The following is a 15856-nucleotide window of genomic DNA, read 5'->3' on the forward strand; positions in this document are numbered from 1 at the left end:
GATAATATATATATTTGTTGAGTTTGTTTTAGAATAACTACAATCTTTATGTAGATATACATAAAATTATTTAGTTCTCACTAATTTTTTTAAATCTCTTTTTAACTTTCTCTATTTAACGTCGATCATTGGCAACTGATCTATTCTAATTTGACTTTTAAATAAGTATTTGTCGAATTGGATACATGAAGACAAAATCTGATCGACGAGAGTGAGAGAGAACAAGAATTATTATTATACTATGTACAAAAAAAGGACAATATATATATATATATATACACAAAATCGAGTATTTTTTTGACTTAGTAACATTTCAATACTTTCAATACGGATATACTTGACGATACTTTCAAATATATAAACTGTAAACTATTGCAGGTCTGCCTTAATCCTATGACTACAAAAATAATGCCACAGAAATATAAATTTTACAACATTGTTATATTGTAGTTTATGGCTTGCACGATATGACGACGTTGCAATGATAGTGCGGAACTTGCTCAAAGTTCCTGTTTATATCTACGTACCTTATGATAGTAGACGTTCAACATCGGATGTTGATAGTTAATCGCCGCATATCATAAACGCCGATTACAATTAGATTCACGAACGTATTTAGCCCAAGTACGAGAAGGAGTAAATTGGCTGGGATAGTGTTTGCGATTCGCTGTTGACTGACTGCCGTCTATCATATTTCGATACGTTTCTTCGTCGTAAGCGCAAGAGAGATTCTTCCTTCGTTTTACTGAGCCGGTTTCAAAATTGGCCGGTTGACTGCCAACGAGCACATGAAGATCACCCTTTTCCTGCACAGCCCAATCCCAGGTCTCTGTGATAGAGCAATTGCAGATAAACGGATTTCCCATGAGATTGATCGATAGTAAACGTGGATTTGCCTTGAATATCTTCGGATTGATCGTACGCAGGTTGTTGTTGCTAAGGTCTATATGTTCTAACCTGGGCAATGTTTTCAAAGAGCTTAAATTTTCTACACCAGATATTGTGTTGCCCGAAAGATTCAATTGAGTGAGATTATTCGTTGTAGCAAATATGTCTTCGTTCAAGTGTGAGAAGCCACAGTTGCTGAGGTCTAGAATCTCCAACTTGGACAGCTGCGTTGGGAGCAGCGAGCCTTCATCGGGTACGATCAACGGATTGCCACTGAGTTTGAGTTCTATTATATCAGTTAATTCGCGGTCACCAAAAACTTTTGGATCGAGGGGTGCTTTGAGGTCGCAGTGGTTGAGCTCTAGGCTTTCCAAACGCGTCAAATTTGCGAACAATCCTTCTTCCAAAGTATGAAGTTCGTTTCCCGAAAGAATTAACTGTTTCAAGAAAGTCATTTGTGCGAAAGTGTTATTTGCAACATAACCGAGACCGCAATAAGACATATCTAAATATTCCAAAGCGCTTAGCGGATTGAGAAGACTGACGAATGCGTCAGATAATGGATTATAAGAAATGTCGAGTTCCTCAAGGTGTTCAAATACATCAAAAGCATCTGGTAACCTCCGAAGACTGCAATTGCTGAGAGAGAGCTTATGAAGCTTTGGCAAATGGCGCAGAACGGCAGTTAAATCGCTAGCGAACATTGGATTACCGCTCAGATTTAGTACGCGTAGCTTGCTTGCGTTTCTAAAAGCTTCCTCGGATAGGCGATCTTGTAAATTACAATTCGATAAGTCTAGAGATTGTAGACTGTGCAAGTTGTGACCGAGCGTATCTTCGACATCTAGATGCCACAGTTCGTTGTCTGCGAGAACCAGTTGTAAGAGATATAAGTTCTTGGCGAAGGCATCACCCGGTAGATTCGTGATACCGGTTTTGCGGATATCTAGATGTTCCAAACGCACCAACGGTGTGAGAACGCTTCTCCAGTTCAATGTTTTCAATTCGTTGTCTGCTATCTCTAACTGTCGCAAATTTTCCAGGTGAGAAAATGCTTCAGGCGATATGTAGGTTAAATTGCATCCGTTTAGCTTGAGATATTCTAAATTCGTCAGATGATCGAAGGGGCCCGGCTCTATCCTTTGCAGGGGATTGTACGATAGATCGAGCTTATTCAAATTCGTCGTGTTGTAGAAGAAGCGCGTGTTGAGGTGCCGGATACCGCATGAATTCAGATCGAGGTACAGCAGCGTACGGCAATTCAGGAAGGGTTCCTCAACCTCGTCCAAGGGATTGTGTTGGAGTTCCAATGTAATTAGACCCGGGTTGTCTCTGTTGAATTAATCGTACGATCGACAAAACCTATATCACACGTCTGAGAATGGAATGACTACTGGCGAATATAATTGATATCTAATCATCTTACCGAAACGCTTCGGGATCTACCCGCGTAATGGCATTATATGAGAAGTCTGCGTCCAGAAGGTACGTTAATCCAGCAAATGATTCATATGTTAGCTCAGTTAATCGGTTGTGTGCCATCTGAAGACGCCTCAATTTGATCGATTCTGGAAACGGACTGATGTCTGCAATATTATTATCATTCATGTCTAAAATATAGACATTATGACTCAGCTCGTTGTATGGAATGGTCGTCAGATTGCTGTCCGAGCAGTCCGTCACCCAGTTGACGCGAAAGTAGTGACATTGGCAATCCACAGGGCATTCTTGCTCCAGCAGCTCCTCGTTATTCAGGGCTGATGTCGTAATAATAAAATAGACCACAAGTAGAGATAACGCTGTTGCCATCTTTGCCATTATAATCTGTACCAACAATAAAAAAAAAAAATTAGTCATAATTAGGTATAACGGTACATTGAAGTAATTCTGTCTCCCCCCCCCCATATATCATATTTTTACTATTGAACGTTCTTTTCACATATTGGAAACAATCAGCAAAAATGTTAATTCAGAAAATATAATTTAGCAATGTTAAAAAAAATTAATTCTTTTGAATGTTGAAGAATTAAAGAAGATAAATAATAATATATATATACTATATATTAAAATGTATATAGTATATATAATATATAATAAAATTCATATATTGTACATTAAAATATAATATAATAATGACCGGTATTCATAATCGATTCTTATATTTAAAACCATCTTAAGTACAGTCTTAAAAAATTATAAGTTAATCAAAAAGTCATATTAACATCTTTAAGATATTACTTAAAGGCAATTTTAAAATAAGAACCGACTATGAATACAGTCAATAAATTATAAGACATCAATTCCTACATGCAAATTTAAAGAAATCTATATACTATATTTGATTTTCTCACGAAACTATTAATCCTATTAATTTAAGGAATTTAAACATCGGATTTCCTGGTTCCATGATGTGACGTCTCGTTTGCAAATTAGTGTAAATGAGTAAGTCCGCAAGAGCTAAATTGCAAGTACGATTTTATTCATCGTGATGACGATTCACGTTCGACTAACTCTTTCCGCTGGCGAATGTATTACAAAGGAACGCGTCGACGCCTTTGGCCAGTAGAGATAACTGCACGGTCGGAGCTTTTCGCCAGAACGGTACGCGTTGCACGCCCGGCTGCGCATGGGGATGAGGAGAACCATCCCCCACAATATTCCTTTGGCCGCGAGAGCGAGCACCATCACCATTACCGTCGACGTACATTTGCCTCCTCGAAACTGCCAGACAAACCCCGACTCCTCACCCTTACCGGCCATCGCTATATTTCTCGGCATCGCCCTTGCCTTTGGCGCCGCGATTCTTTAGTTTTCGGACACCGTCTCACCCGCGGATCCTCCCTTCACGCGAGAAAACGCCGCGTGTCGGGGATGAAATCATTTGCATTCAGACTTCGGGCGAGACATTGGGTGCCTTTTTGCGAGCTGAGCGTCGCCTTTCTTTCTTTATGCGGTAGCGTTTTGACCGGGGATTTTCTTTGGCGACGGGTCCTCCAGAATCCTCCAAGTGGAATTTACGCGATGACGGAGGCGTTCGTTGGATCGATGGATTCAACGTGTCGGAATATTTTTCTTCGTTCCCGTCGACGACTCTTTCTCTCTTTCTCTCTCTCTCTCTTTCTTTCTCTGATGATTGTTATATGCATTTAATGATTTCGTATTGGCTCTTTCCGGTAGGGTTACTCGAGTCATCCATGCGTTGGACAATTGTATTTAACGCACAGAGTGCCATTGTTCTCTCTGAGGATGTACTTGCCAAATCAATATCTACCTAACCGCGTAAAATGTCTTGTCTCTAGGAAACAATACATTTGCATTTGACGAGAGAAAATTATAGGATTATACATTATTTCGTAATTTTAAAGAATCATTATTTGTTTCAGCTGTATTTTTACTTTTAAATAGAAATGCACTCCTAAGTCCCTAAATTTTTTAATTCTGCATCCACAATTTGTGCATTTTTTGCAAAAATTCAGTTTATGTAGAAACGATTTTTCTATAATAAACTTGCTAAAGTATCGATAAATCACGAACGATTAAAATCTCTTTAATGATTTCAACTTTAATCAAATAGAAATAAGTTAAGTGGAATTATAATTAGAATGAGAGATCAGAATAATTGATATATTTTCAATTTTTATCAATGTATAATACATATATTATTTCATAAAAACTATCTGAATTTCTTTTGGAAAGAAAATACAATTTTATGAAATTTTGTTTTTATTGACTCAAGAGAAGTGAAATGATCTTGTATCGCCGTTTCGAGAGAGAGTAGAGTTTATTAAATTTCGCGCGCCAAAGTCTCTCTAGTCTTTTGCGAGTTGTGCTAACCATTGCATAAGAACGCTTCGTAATATCATTATACGAATTGGCGGATGTTCTATAAAGGCGATACTTGTGCGAATATATAATTCGAGCACTTCGCCAGCGAATGTCAAATTGTGTTACGTCAACTCCGTTGCGCATATGTCCCTAATATATATTTGACGAAAAGTATGAGCGCTAATTGCGATGTTTACCTTCTAGCAAGCTATATTGTACATAAATAGCGCAAGGATGTTTATTTTAGAATATTAACAAGTAAAATTATGAAGTGCTATATGTAAATTTTTTATATTGTTTGACACATAAACTGAAATTATGCAGCGAAAAGGTGCGTTTTTTTAATATTTATGAAATAAAATGGAATTTTATTAATATATACGTATAATTAATGTTATAATTAAAACTATATAATTAAACATGTATAATTAAAATATGCATAAATGAAACGCAGAATATTATTACTAATTTTTATATCTTGCGAATCTAGAGAAGTTGCTTCGATTAAACGTATCGGGTTTTGTCTATTTACTGACAAATTCTACAATAATTTGTAAATTTAATTAGAGCGTTATTGAATTTACAGTATTTACTTTCTCAACGTTACTGGAAAATTTCAAATTAATTGATTATATTGTTCTCTGGATGTAACGATTTCATTGTACATTGCAAAATATTGATAGATATACATATATCACACAACATCGCTGATGTTAGATATATGTATATCTATCAATGTAATGCACATAATAAGAAACTATTTAATAGAATAATATTTTTATTCCTTAATCCTTAATGTACTGTACAGAAAATATTCATTTAAGGTGGGATAAATCCGTTCAAACTATACAATTGAAAAATTAATGCCGAATCCAAGAATTTCATTCAATTATCATAAAACTATCTCGTTGGACAACTGAATGTTCCGGAAGAAAATTATATCCTGCGAGAAATAGCGTGCATCCTTCTGAAGAAAGATTCTAATTATGCATTACAAGGAAAATGAATCACGACAAAACCGTACAGTCATTTTATTGCGACAAAACCGTGTAATCATTTTATCATATAATCGCGCAAACTACGTTAATATATCGGAACATCTGTTTTCCGTGCACGTAAAAATCTCGCAGTTTCGTGATATCGACGTGATATGGATCAAGGCGCATTTCACCACGGGAGACCGACGCTTCGCCTATATTTCTCTAACCTGTAACGGCCATGAAAAATGACTCTGCTGCCACAAGGTTGCACGAAGTATTCTACCGCATATCTCATTCTTCGTGCATCAAACGTGACGTCTCACGTATATCTGCGTTCAAGCTGTTGAGATGCTTTTTATTTCATACGCAATATCTCCGGATTTATCGTTATATACTATGTCGAAGTGTATAAATCCAAGTATATAAATAACGCAATAAATTATTTATATACAGTCATCAAAATATATATGTATGTAAGTTTAGTTAATGATTACTATTACGTTATTTATATATGTCAACAGATATAGAAATAAATCTACTTTTAGTAAGTATATAATAATACAAAGAAATATAATAGAAGTTATCAAAGTATGAAATATGCATATGAATATACGTATGTGGTGTACACTTATAAATGTATATTTAATTTTTTGATAATCATTATTGTCACTTATCTCTATGTACTTTACTTACCTGTACTTATACAGAAACATGTCTGGTGTATTTATTAAAACGACTAATTACGATAATTGTTATTGTAATCACCACATTTTTGATAAACGAAATCCATCTATAAAAATCATGTGTTACGTAAAAAAAAATTTCGAAGCATTTGCTCCAATAATGTCTCACTCACGACGCACAACTCTCTCATTCATTACACTTCATTGCACTCCACAGAATGGCTATTTCATTAAAGAGCACCGAGGTCTCCTCGAACCTCGTTACTGTCGAATCGAATAGTTAGTAGGTAATCTGTAATCTGACCCTATCGTCGAATACATCGAGTCAATATATAAGTGGTAAGTTATGTGCGGAGAATCGATATATATATATATACAAAAATTTAAATGTAAGAGTTTCAAAGCGACCTAAAAAGTAGCACATCTTTTAAACATCTATTAGATTTTTGTGTTGAAACTATGTTATAGCTACGTTTTTAAAAATTTTACGAGATATTTTCTTACGTAGATATATGTTATTGCAAAAATTTTCTTGCTCTACAACGATTCTCTCTCTCTCTCTCTCTCTAAGTGGCTTCACGATCGAACTTGATCGATTATTTCCATACAGCACAGATCTCCAAGAGACATCCTAAAGACTTCCAGAAAACTTCTCTACGTCTCCTAAGTTCTCAGGACATCCTTTGGATAAAAGACAGTGTGAGTTATTTCAAAGTGACCTTTCACGTATCTTGTAAATGCACTAATTGTAAAAAACCAAATGCCACATATGAAAATAATCTTCTTTCTCATCCTTCATTCATTACCTTTAAATTTTTCGTTAGAAAGCGTAAGTAAATAACTTGTTAATTGACTTCTTTTTCCCATTGACTAAGCGCGACGTATAATAGCACGTGAAAGCGGAATGTTTTTGGAGGTACGAGTATGTTGTTTTTACGTACCACAAGGAAAAGGCCAAGGAGACCGAGAGTACTGACGAAGAAGAGACGACTCGCGCGCACTCGTCGGTGGACAGAGATAGATTGAACGGTCGGATTGCCGAGAGCCGCGGTTAAATTAAATCATATCCGAGTGAACTCAGGGTTAAAACCTACCGAGGCGCTCTCGTTCGTACGCATGTTGTGCGTGGAACACATTCAGTTTTCGGGCCCCGTTCTTGTGGCCCATTCGTTTTTTACACGTTTTTTCCTCGTTTTTTCGCTTCTTTTCTTCTCTTTCGTCTTTCCAAATTTAGTCACACATTTTATTTTGCTTTAGCAGCTAAAGCAAAAAAAAAATTTTTTTTTAATTATAAGTATAAAGTATAAGTATTTTAAGTATAAAATAGTGTAAGCTAAAGTGTATGTGTGTGTTTAGCTTATAATATTTTGGCGTAAGAAGCAACACTACAAATCTATCATTTTTGTGAAATTTCTAAAATACTGTTTCAGTACTTAAAAACATTATTTTTTTTAGTAGATATCAATTTTACGTACGATTATATTCATATATGCATGTAATATGACTTTTGGAAAGAAATTAATGAACAAAAATTTGTATTATAATTCAAATGTCTAGTCAAAAGGGGAAGGATTAAAACGCACAGAATGCACACCTGAAACTGAAACTGAACTAAAATGATGACGAGTTCTTTTTCAATCCATTTAGTTTCAGCGAGTTTATATATTCATACTGTAGACAGTAATCTTTATGCTGATTCGTGACAATGACGATGCGACAATTGGAGCTTGTTATACAATGAAGAATCAACTTCAAGATATAGTTTTCAATACGTGCCGGTTAGCTTGTTAAAAAAATTATTTAAACTTTTACTCCGGCATTTTACAATGATCAATTATTAAATTATCCATCTTTTAAACATCTATAAAATCTATCTTTTAAATACTTTTCAGATTTAATTTAGATTTTATGATTAAATAAATTACATATTTCTAATCGTGTGCTTTGCATTGTCCTAAAAAAACGTAATTGCATAAAAATACATCCGATTGATGAAATATTTATCATTTTACTTACTAAATTTATAATTCGATTTCTACTCTTCTCTGCTATGTATAAACAAAAAGTATAAAAAACATTGGATATTTTTTTATATCACAGATAAAAAAATACCGCAGATATCTGTATATATCTGCAATATTTTTTTATGCTACACATATACATATAAAAAGAATCACATGTATTTTTTTACACATGTATAACAATGAGTATAGAAACCGAATTATAATTTCGTTAAGTAAAATTATAAACATTTTATCTACGTATTTAATCATCTATAATATTTTTTTATGCGTAATATTTTTGTTACATGGACGCCGTTTTATATGTATACGATATATTATATATATTAATACATTACACAAGGTGTCCCGGATTTCTCGTACAAAATTTACTAGATAGGATACTCTAAGAGCTGAAATAATAAAAAAATATAACATAGGTTTTTAAATAAATTTAAATAAACTTTCAAATAAATTTAAATGTTTTATTAAAAAGTTATAATATAATAAAAGTATAAAATATGTAAAAAAAACAATTCACCTAAGTTTGCATTTCAAATTACTATCTGCTCATGTTAATATAAGCTTGTCGTTGATGTAATTTTGAATTTATCTTCTTTTTTACAAGGATAGAGGGAAAACCCTCCTGTAGATTTCCTCTATTCTTCCTATGAAGATTTCCTTGCAAAAAAAGATGATAAATTCAAAATCCCACCAACGTCAAGTTTATATTGACATAGGCAGACGCCGCAGACGGCAATTTGAAATATAAATGAAATTGTTTTTTTGGTACATATTTCATATGTTTTTAATAACTTTTAAATAAAATAGATCTCTGTTTATATAACTTTTTTTTTAATTGTTTTAATTCATAGAACATACTATCAAAATATACGAAAAATTTTGTGACACCCCGTATATCTACTCTATACATGCCGGTCCGCGTGCAATTATCTCCAATTTGTAAGGAAGTCTCGAGAGACATCTCGGAGCAAGGTTCATCCAACACTAATCAAGCGGAGAAATTTGATTTCAAGATTTCGTATCGAAAAGGCCTTGCATTATTACACTTGTTTTATTGAAACACCTTACAAGAGGGAAATTCTTTTGCAGAAAGAAAACGTAAAACCCAACTGTGTGTCGTCGCCTCAGCCGACCCTGCAGCGAGATTCTCTAACACCTTATCGACGATTGTCGCTATTGTTAACCAGCGATCAACAGCCAATAGCAGCAAAGATTCTGGAAAAAAGCGTGGCCCTCATTGGTTGTCCCTAGTTAACGACAGCGACAATCGTTGGTAAAACGTTAGAAAATCCCGCTACGGCTTTCGGATTGAACGCGATCTCGCTCTTCCTAACCTCTCCTAATTTCTCCGGGACGGTCGGTACGACCTGTCCCATCGGGCGAGGGACTCGTCTTACCGTGGGGACGCGGATGCGACGTTTCCGGCGAGGGACCTTATACTTTGTCGAGCGTTATCGCCAGTTATCGCGATCTGCGTGCGAACGATGGCCCGATAACGTATCCTCGTTAACGAGCACGATATTCGATGCGGGAGTAGGAAGCCCGCACGGAGACACGGCGAAATCTGACGTCGGACATGTGCGCTTGCGCGACAGTGCTAACTTTTTTTTTTTCAAACGTGTCTCGCGCTCGGAACATATGCGGGGAGGAAAAAAAAAAGAAGAACCGCCGGTAAAGTCAAACTGCGCCGTGATGCGCGTGCGATTCGGCGACTGAAGGAAAATCACGGCGACGAGGATGTTATAAACGACGCACGCGGCTTCCGCGTAAACGCGCATCTCTCTTGCGCGCGTGAGAGATACGTTTTGTTTACGTTTCTCCGACGACGATGTTTAGCTGGCGGAGTTAACGCTGACTGCGCCGCGATAATGGAAGATACGTTACGTGGCGCTCCAGGTTTAGGGCAGAAGCGTAGATTTTTGCATAAGATATAAAAATTCAACCAATCTTTTATTTCATGGAAAAGAAGAAAATAAAGGACTTTGATTTATTTTCTTATGCATTATACGTTATGCGTTGTGTGCAAGACTAATGCCCGTATTCACAAATCGTCATATTACAGTCGTATCAAAATCTTCGAATTGACTGAACGGAACAAAAAATCCTTTTACAAGATTAAAGTAGACGCAAAATTAGAAGGTGGTGCAGTGGATTTTATACTAAAATCGAAAGAATGTTAAAAATTTTTTTGCGTCTACTTTAATATCTTGTAAAAGGATTTTTTATTCCGTTCAGTCAATTCAAAGATTTTTTACGATTGTAATGTGATAATTTGGTGACCAGCCCTTAAGACTTCCTTAAATATAAAGTCTGACTATGAATACGGGCATAAGCCTTTCCGCCCTTATCGTTCATCATGTAATTTTTTTAAATCACGTAGGATCAATTTTAAAATATTATAATTTTGTGAACTATATTTTTGCTTCCAGCCTAGCGACTAATGTAACGCAGTGATTATTTCATATTTGTTCAACATCGACAAGCAAGAATGTAATGATTCAATGGCTACGTTTACACCGTGCATTTAGGCCGCGGCCTATACAATAGATGTCTTTGTTTATCCGGTATATTAAACAAAGACACCTATCGTACACTGTTAAATCTATAGAGTCAAATTTAACTTAACATAAGTCGCCACTGCTCCTACTCAATCAAATCGTTATTTTATATTAAAACAGTGGTTATATTTGACACTATATAGTATCAAATTAACACGATATAATGTCAAATTTAATTATCGTATTAGTAAAAAATAATGATATATTTAGTAGGAGCAGTGGTAACTCACACTAGGTTAAATTTGACCCTACAGATTTAACAGTGTATAGGTCGCGGACTAAGCGCACGATGTAAACGTAACCAGTAGATGTCCTTGTTTATCTTGTAGGTTAAATACTGACTACGTTTACACTGTGCATTTAGGCCGTGGCCTAACAATAGATGTCCTTGTTTATCCTGTATATTAAACAAAGACACCTATCGTATAGGTCGCGGACTAAGCGCACGGTGTAAACGTAGCCAAAGACATCTATCGTATAAGTCACGGACTAAGCGCACGGTGTAAACGTAGCCATTAGATCTGTTTTCTGTGGATGAACTATACAATTTTAGAAAGTAAGATGGATATATATTTGATATTTGGCGAAAGCAAGGAAGAGAATTCTAGTGCAGTCTAATGCAATGAATAAAAAACAGATCTATTGTTACATTATGGGTGCGTTCCGAGTTACGCATGAAGCGCATGATGTATCCTTCTTTTAATTGATAAACAACAAGGACAAATGATGTATCATGCGCTTCATGCGTTAAGGCCGTCACACACAAAATTACATGTCATTTGTGATGGGCCTAACTCGGAACGCACCCTATGTTATCCGTAGATGCGTTCAGTATGCATGATGCGCACGATGTGTCATTTTATTCTTTTTTAATATTCGAACAACAAGGATGAAATGATACACGATGTATGATACGCATTCTGTGTCTCTTGTCAGGAAGCATTTTTTATATTACGTTAAATATATACGCTTTCGGAATATTTTCTATTCTTTAAATTAAGAAGCGCCATAACGGTCAGAACGTTAAGATGTTGAACTATTGTAAATTCATTTAAATGAATTAATTTCAGAAATGATAATTGCGTGCCGATATGGTTGTCGGACTTTCAACGCAATCAAATCTGAAAATATTAATAATCCCCCCAAATTTCCCAACTTAAAAACTGTAATAAACTTATTGCGAAAAATAATGCCTCGGCCGGGAGTCGAACCCGGATCTCTTGCATTCCGTGCGAGCGTCCTAAGCTTTTAGATTACCGAGACTTTAGCATTATTCTTCGCAATAATTGATATATATAGAGAGTTACGCATTTCTCGGCGCGCGTGTATAAACAATAATAAGATTGAAAGACCGCTAATGTTAAACGTAATACTTTAAATTGAGAAGCGCCATAACGGTCAGAACGTTAAGATGTTGAACTATTGTAAATTCATTTAAATGAATTAATTTCAGAAATGATAATTGCGTGCCGATATGGTTGTCGGACTTTCAACGCAATCAAATCTGAAAATATTAAGGCTTAGGACGCTCGCACGGAATGCAAGAGATCCGGGTTCGACTCCCGGCCGAGGCATTATTTTTCGCAATAAGTTTATTACAGTTTTTAAGTTGGGAAATTTGGGGGGATTATTAATATTTTCAGATTTGATTGCGTTGAAAGTCCGACAACCATATCGGCACGCAATTATCATTTCTGAAATTAATTCATTTAAATGAATTTGCAATAGTTCAACATCTTAACGTTCTGACCGTTATGGCGCTTCTTAATTTAAAGTATTACGTTTAACATTAGCGGTCTTTCAATCTTATTATTATTTTCTATTCTATTATTTTCTCCAATTAACCTTTAAAGGACGGGGGTCTATTTTTTAAATCTTACAGTTTTTCCTTAAATAAGATTTGTATAATTTATTATCGTATTTCTTGCCGCAAAATTTAACACTATTTTAGTTCCAATATAATGACTTTTCCCCGTCCTGTAAAAGTTAACAAACGACTCCGATTTCTCATTACGACGATGAGGGAATCGCTCTCCGTTCAGGTAGACATTCGCGCGACGGTTCGAAATTAATTACTCATCGTTTTACAATTCACTCATTGCAATACACACTCTGTGTCCCATCATTCCTAGTGAGTAGAAAATATGTCAAAAACACGTCAAAATATGTTTTCGACTCACGTTCTCCTTTATTGCGCTCGTTTTTTCACAGCCGGTCGAGATCCTCATGTGCGCAGTAGTTGATCGCGTAAAAAGAAAGAATCGCGTACACGGTGAAACAGGTGATTGATTAATACCGGCTACGTACGAATAGACCCGCGCGACGGGGCGAGGAGGGGGGGAGAGACGCGCGCATGCGTCGCTTGTACGATGCGCAGGCTGCTCGAGAATGACGCCGGGAGGCCAGGTTTAAAAAACTGCAGCGCCTCTCCCAAGGGAGAATTAAAAGATCTATTCTTTTCAGCTGAATTTCTTGCACGGTTCATCCTTTCTCTTTTACTGTCCAATGTGAAAGAAAACGAATAAAAAGAAAAGAGAAAAGATGAATCATGCAAGAAGTTCAGCTAAAGAAAACAGGCCTAAACTTGAGATAAACGATGGCAAAACTCAACGTGCCATCACATACATGTATATAGCATATTACATCGTGTTTACGCACTCGATTATCGCAAATCGTGCTTGGTTGTAGAACGATCGTTGATGGATTCGTCATCGCCGACGACTTCATTTCGTCCACATTTTTCCAAGAAGCTGTTTGTCGTACAATCATCGTAGTTAATTTCCGATATAGTAATCGATAACGAATACACACGTAACGAATTATAAATAGAAGTATTTAATTATTTATACCGAGAGAAGTATTTAATTATTTATATCGAGAGACAGTGGAGATTTCCACAGGATTTCTCAGGAATAGATTTTTTCAGAAATCAAGAAAAAAAAAATACCGTTAACAGAACGGCATGAAATAGAACGTTTTATGAAATATTCAAAATGAATTCCGGATTGGAAAAAATGTGATAACACTTGAACAAGGTAACGCAATTATGTATTGTATTCTTTATTTAATTTGGTATGAGATTTAACTTGACGCTAATTGTTGATATCAAATCTTTTATACGAATGATACATATCGTTAGAGTTAAGTAAATAACAAAGGTAATCACTTGGGTTTTACTTTTTAATTTGATAGAATTTAGCTTGATTAGTTAAGACTGCAGCACATCTGGGTTTTAATATATTTTTCAATTGGTATATTAGTATTTTTCGAGGAGTAATAATTTTTGACAGAGAATTAGGAGCGCGAGCGTGGCAGACAGCGCACTGGTCTATCATACCAGAGGTCCCGGATTCGATCCCAGTAGGAATCAAAATATTTACGCTCGTGTCTCCTCTCGGAAAACCGGCAAGCTCCCAAGAGTATCCTTGCCCACAGAAACACCTCTCGAAAAATCCGTCGTTCGGAACCGGCATTGAAACCGTAGGTCCCATATGCTCGTGGCAATTGAATAATCAGCGTGGGCACTACAAGCATATGAGAAAGGTGTTTACAATCAGTACAAACTTACCTTTTTAAAAAAAGTAAAAAAGATGCTAAGAATACGTACTTCTCGAATAAAATCTAAATGTCCAATCCAAGAAGTACGTATTCTTAGCACTTTTTTTTACTTTTTTGAAAAGGTAAGTTTGTACTGATTAATAATTAACACTGGGAGAGGGGAAGAATGTGCGACTTACTAATGATGGAAATAATGTGGATGGCGTCTCGAGTGTAGTTCTCGGCGATGGAGTCCGTGTCTGGCTCAGAGGTTGACTTGGCTCGGAGATGTTGGAGCTGGACTCCGTATGTGATCACTGACTCGAAGATTACGAAAATAAGATCGCAGCCGAGAGCCCAAGAGCCCGAGAGTCCGAGAACTCGCGAGAGACGGCGATGGACAGCGAGAGACAGCCAAAGAATGCCCAAAGTCCCGCAAGATCGCCATAGGCTTTATATAGGGATATTCTTAGGGAAAATTGGAAGTTCGAGAGTTGACTGGTCGGGTTCGGATTGATGAAATACATTTGTTAATTAGTGGTAGGACTCTTTCATCACTCCCGGATTGGTTCGGAATATATTTTGGGAAAGGAAAGGGTGTTGACCGTCTATGTAGGCAAATGCATTCTTAATTTTATGATGCCTTTCCTTAAAATTATCCGCAGAGGGTACGTTGAGAGATGCATACGTGCAGTGTAGTCGCAGGATAAACGAATGTCTCCCTCTCGAGTGTCGCTTCTCGATTTTACGATCGTGGACTCCGCATCCGTGGGAATTGGTCCGCGACTTGACCGTTAGAAAATATCTTGGCGTCCCTCTAATAGATATATTTATTATCCTTTTAACCGTGGCGTTTCAGGAGGAGATTTCGGCATTTTTATAGTACACGTGCGTCGTTTTCTTTTATTTTTCTTCGAATGACAGTTATGATGATAGAAGAGCAGATACTAGATTTTTTATTTAAAAGGAGAGATTTTATTACTATTTAAAGTCTTTTCTCGTGGATTTTAGTTTGATTCTCATAATAGTCATTGGAAGTTCAGTTCAACGAACTTCAGTTCTACGAAAGGGAGAATCGTGGAAGTCCTCTGGACCTAACAGTATCAAACAGGAAAAAATAATTTGAAAATTCTTACAAACTTCGAAAATTGGATTAAAATCTTATTTCGTTCAGCGTTGTATTCGAAATTGTGTGTCACATCCTAATAGAAATTTAGACAATAATTGAATGAAATTTTGATCGGAATTCATTCTAAATAGTTCCATAAATACGTGCCAACTTGAAATCACAGGAAGAGTCACCTTTCTGCTGTGTTGTGAATGGAAGATCCCTTTTGCGTCACACCAGCATGAATCACCAT

The 15856-nt window shown here is 36.1% G+C and overlaps 2 protein-coding genes across 6 annotated transcripts; both read right to left on the bottom strand.

Annotated features, from left to right (window-relative positions):
* Positions 1-342: 342 nt before the first annotated feature.
* Positions 343-13233, bottom strand: LOC108731852 (leucine-rich repeat-containing protein 15). 5 transcript variants are annotated; one of them, XM_018462375.1, is made up of 3 exons: positions 13139-13233; positions 2315-2712; positions 343-2220 (listed from the first exon to the last, which is right to left on the bottom strand). In XM_018462375.1, the coding sequence occupies exons 1-3, from the start codon at positions 13184-13186 to the stop codon at positions 579-581; spliced, it is 2088 nt and encodes a 695-aa protein (XP_018317877.1). In that variant the 5' UTR covers positions 13187-13233; the 3' UTR covers positions 343-578. The 5 variants fall into 5 exon arrangements, with proteins under 5 accessions (XP_018317877.1, XP_018317881.1, XP_018317878.1 ...); XM_018462379.1 differs by lacking the exon at positions 13139-13233 and adding an exon at positions 9798-10099; XM_018462376.1 differs by lacking the exon at positions 13139-13233 and adding an exon at positions 7471-7611.
* Positions 13234-14223: 990 nt separating this feature from the next.
* On the bottom strand, positions 14224-15856 carry LOC108731849 (uncharacterized). The gene is made up of 3 exons (XM_018462372.1): positions 15798-15856; positions 14696-14946; positions 14224-14482 (listed from the first exon to the last, which is right to left on the bottom strand). The coding sequence occupies exons 1-3, from the start codon at positions 15854-15856 to the stop codon at positions 14253-14255; spliced, it is 540 nt and encodes a 179-aa protein (XP_018317874.1). The 3' UTR covers positions 14224-14252.

Source organism: Mycetomoellerius zeteki, unplaced genomic scaffold (assembly GCF_001594055.1).
Source record: "Mycetomoellerius zeteki isolate Tzet28-1 unplaced genomic scaffold, Tzet1.0 scaffold140, whole genome shotgun sequence".
Taxonomy (NCBI): domain Eukaryota; kingdom Metazoa; phylum Arthropoda; class Insecta; order Hymenoptera; family Formicidae; genus Mycetomoellerius; species Mycetomoellerius zeteki.

What these genes read in the sequence shown, in the direction of transcription:
- LOC108731849 (XM_018462372.1), bottom strand. Translation starts at nt 15,856, where the DNA reads ATGGTGATTCATGCTGGTGTGACGCAAAAGGGATCTTCCATTCACAAC. An exon ending in ATTCACAACACAGCAGAAAG is followed by an intron (nt 14,947 to 15,797) that starts GTGACTCTTCCT and finishes CCCTATATAAAG; the next exon opens with CCTATGGCGATCTTGCGGGA. An exon ending in CCACATTATTTCCATCATTA is followed by an intron (nt 14,483 to 14,695) that starts GTAAGTCGCACA and finishes ATATGCTTGTAG; the next exon opens with TGCCCACGCTGATTATTCAA.
- LOC108731852 (XM_018462375.1), bottom strand. Translation starts at nt 13,186, where the DNA reads ATGAGGATCTCGACCGGCTGTGAAAAAACGAGCGCAATAAAGGAGAAC. An exon ending in CGAGCGCAATAAAGGAGAAC is followed by an intron (nt 2,713 to 13,138) that starts GTGAGTCGAAAA and finishes TTGTTGGTACAG; the next exon opens with ATTATAATGGCAAAGATGGC. An exon ending in GTAGATCCCGAAGCGTTTCG is followed by an intron (nt 2,221 to 2,314) that starts GTAAGATGATTA and finishes TTAATTCAACAG; the next exon opens with AGACAACCCGGGTCTAATTA.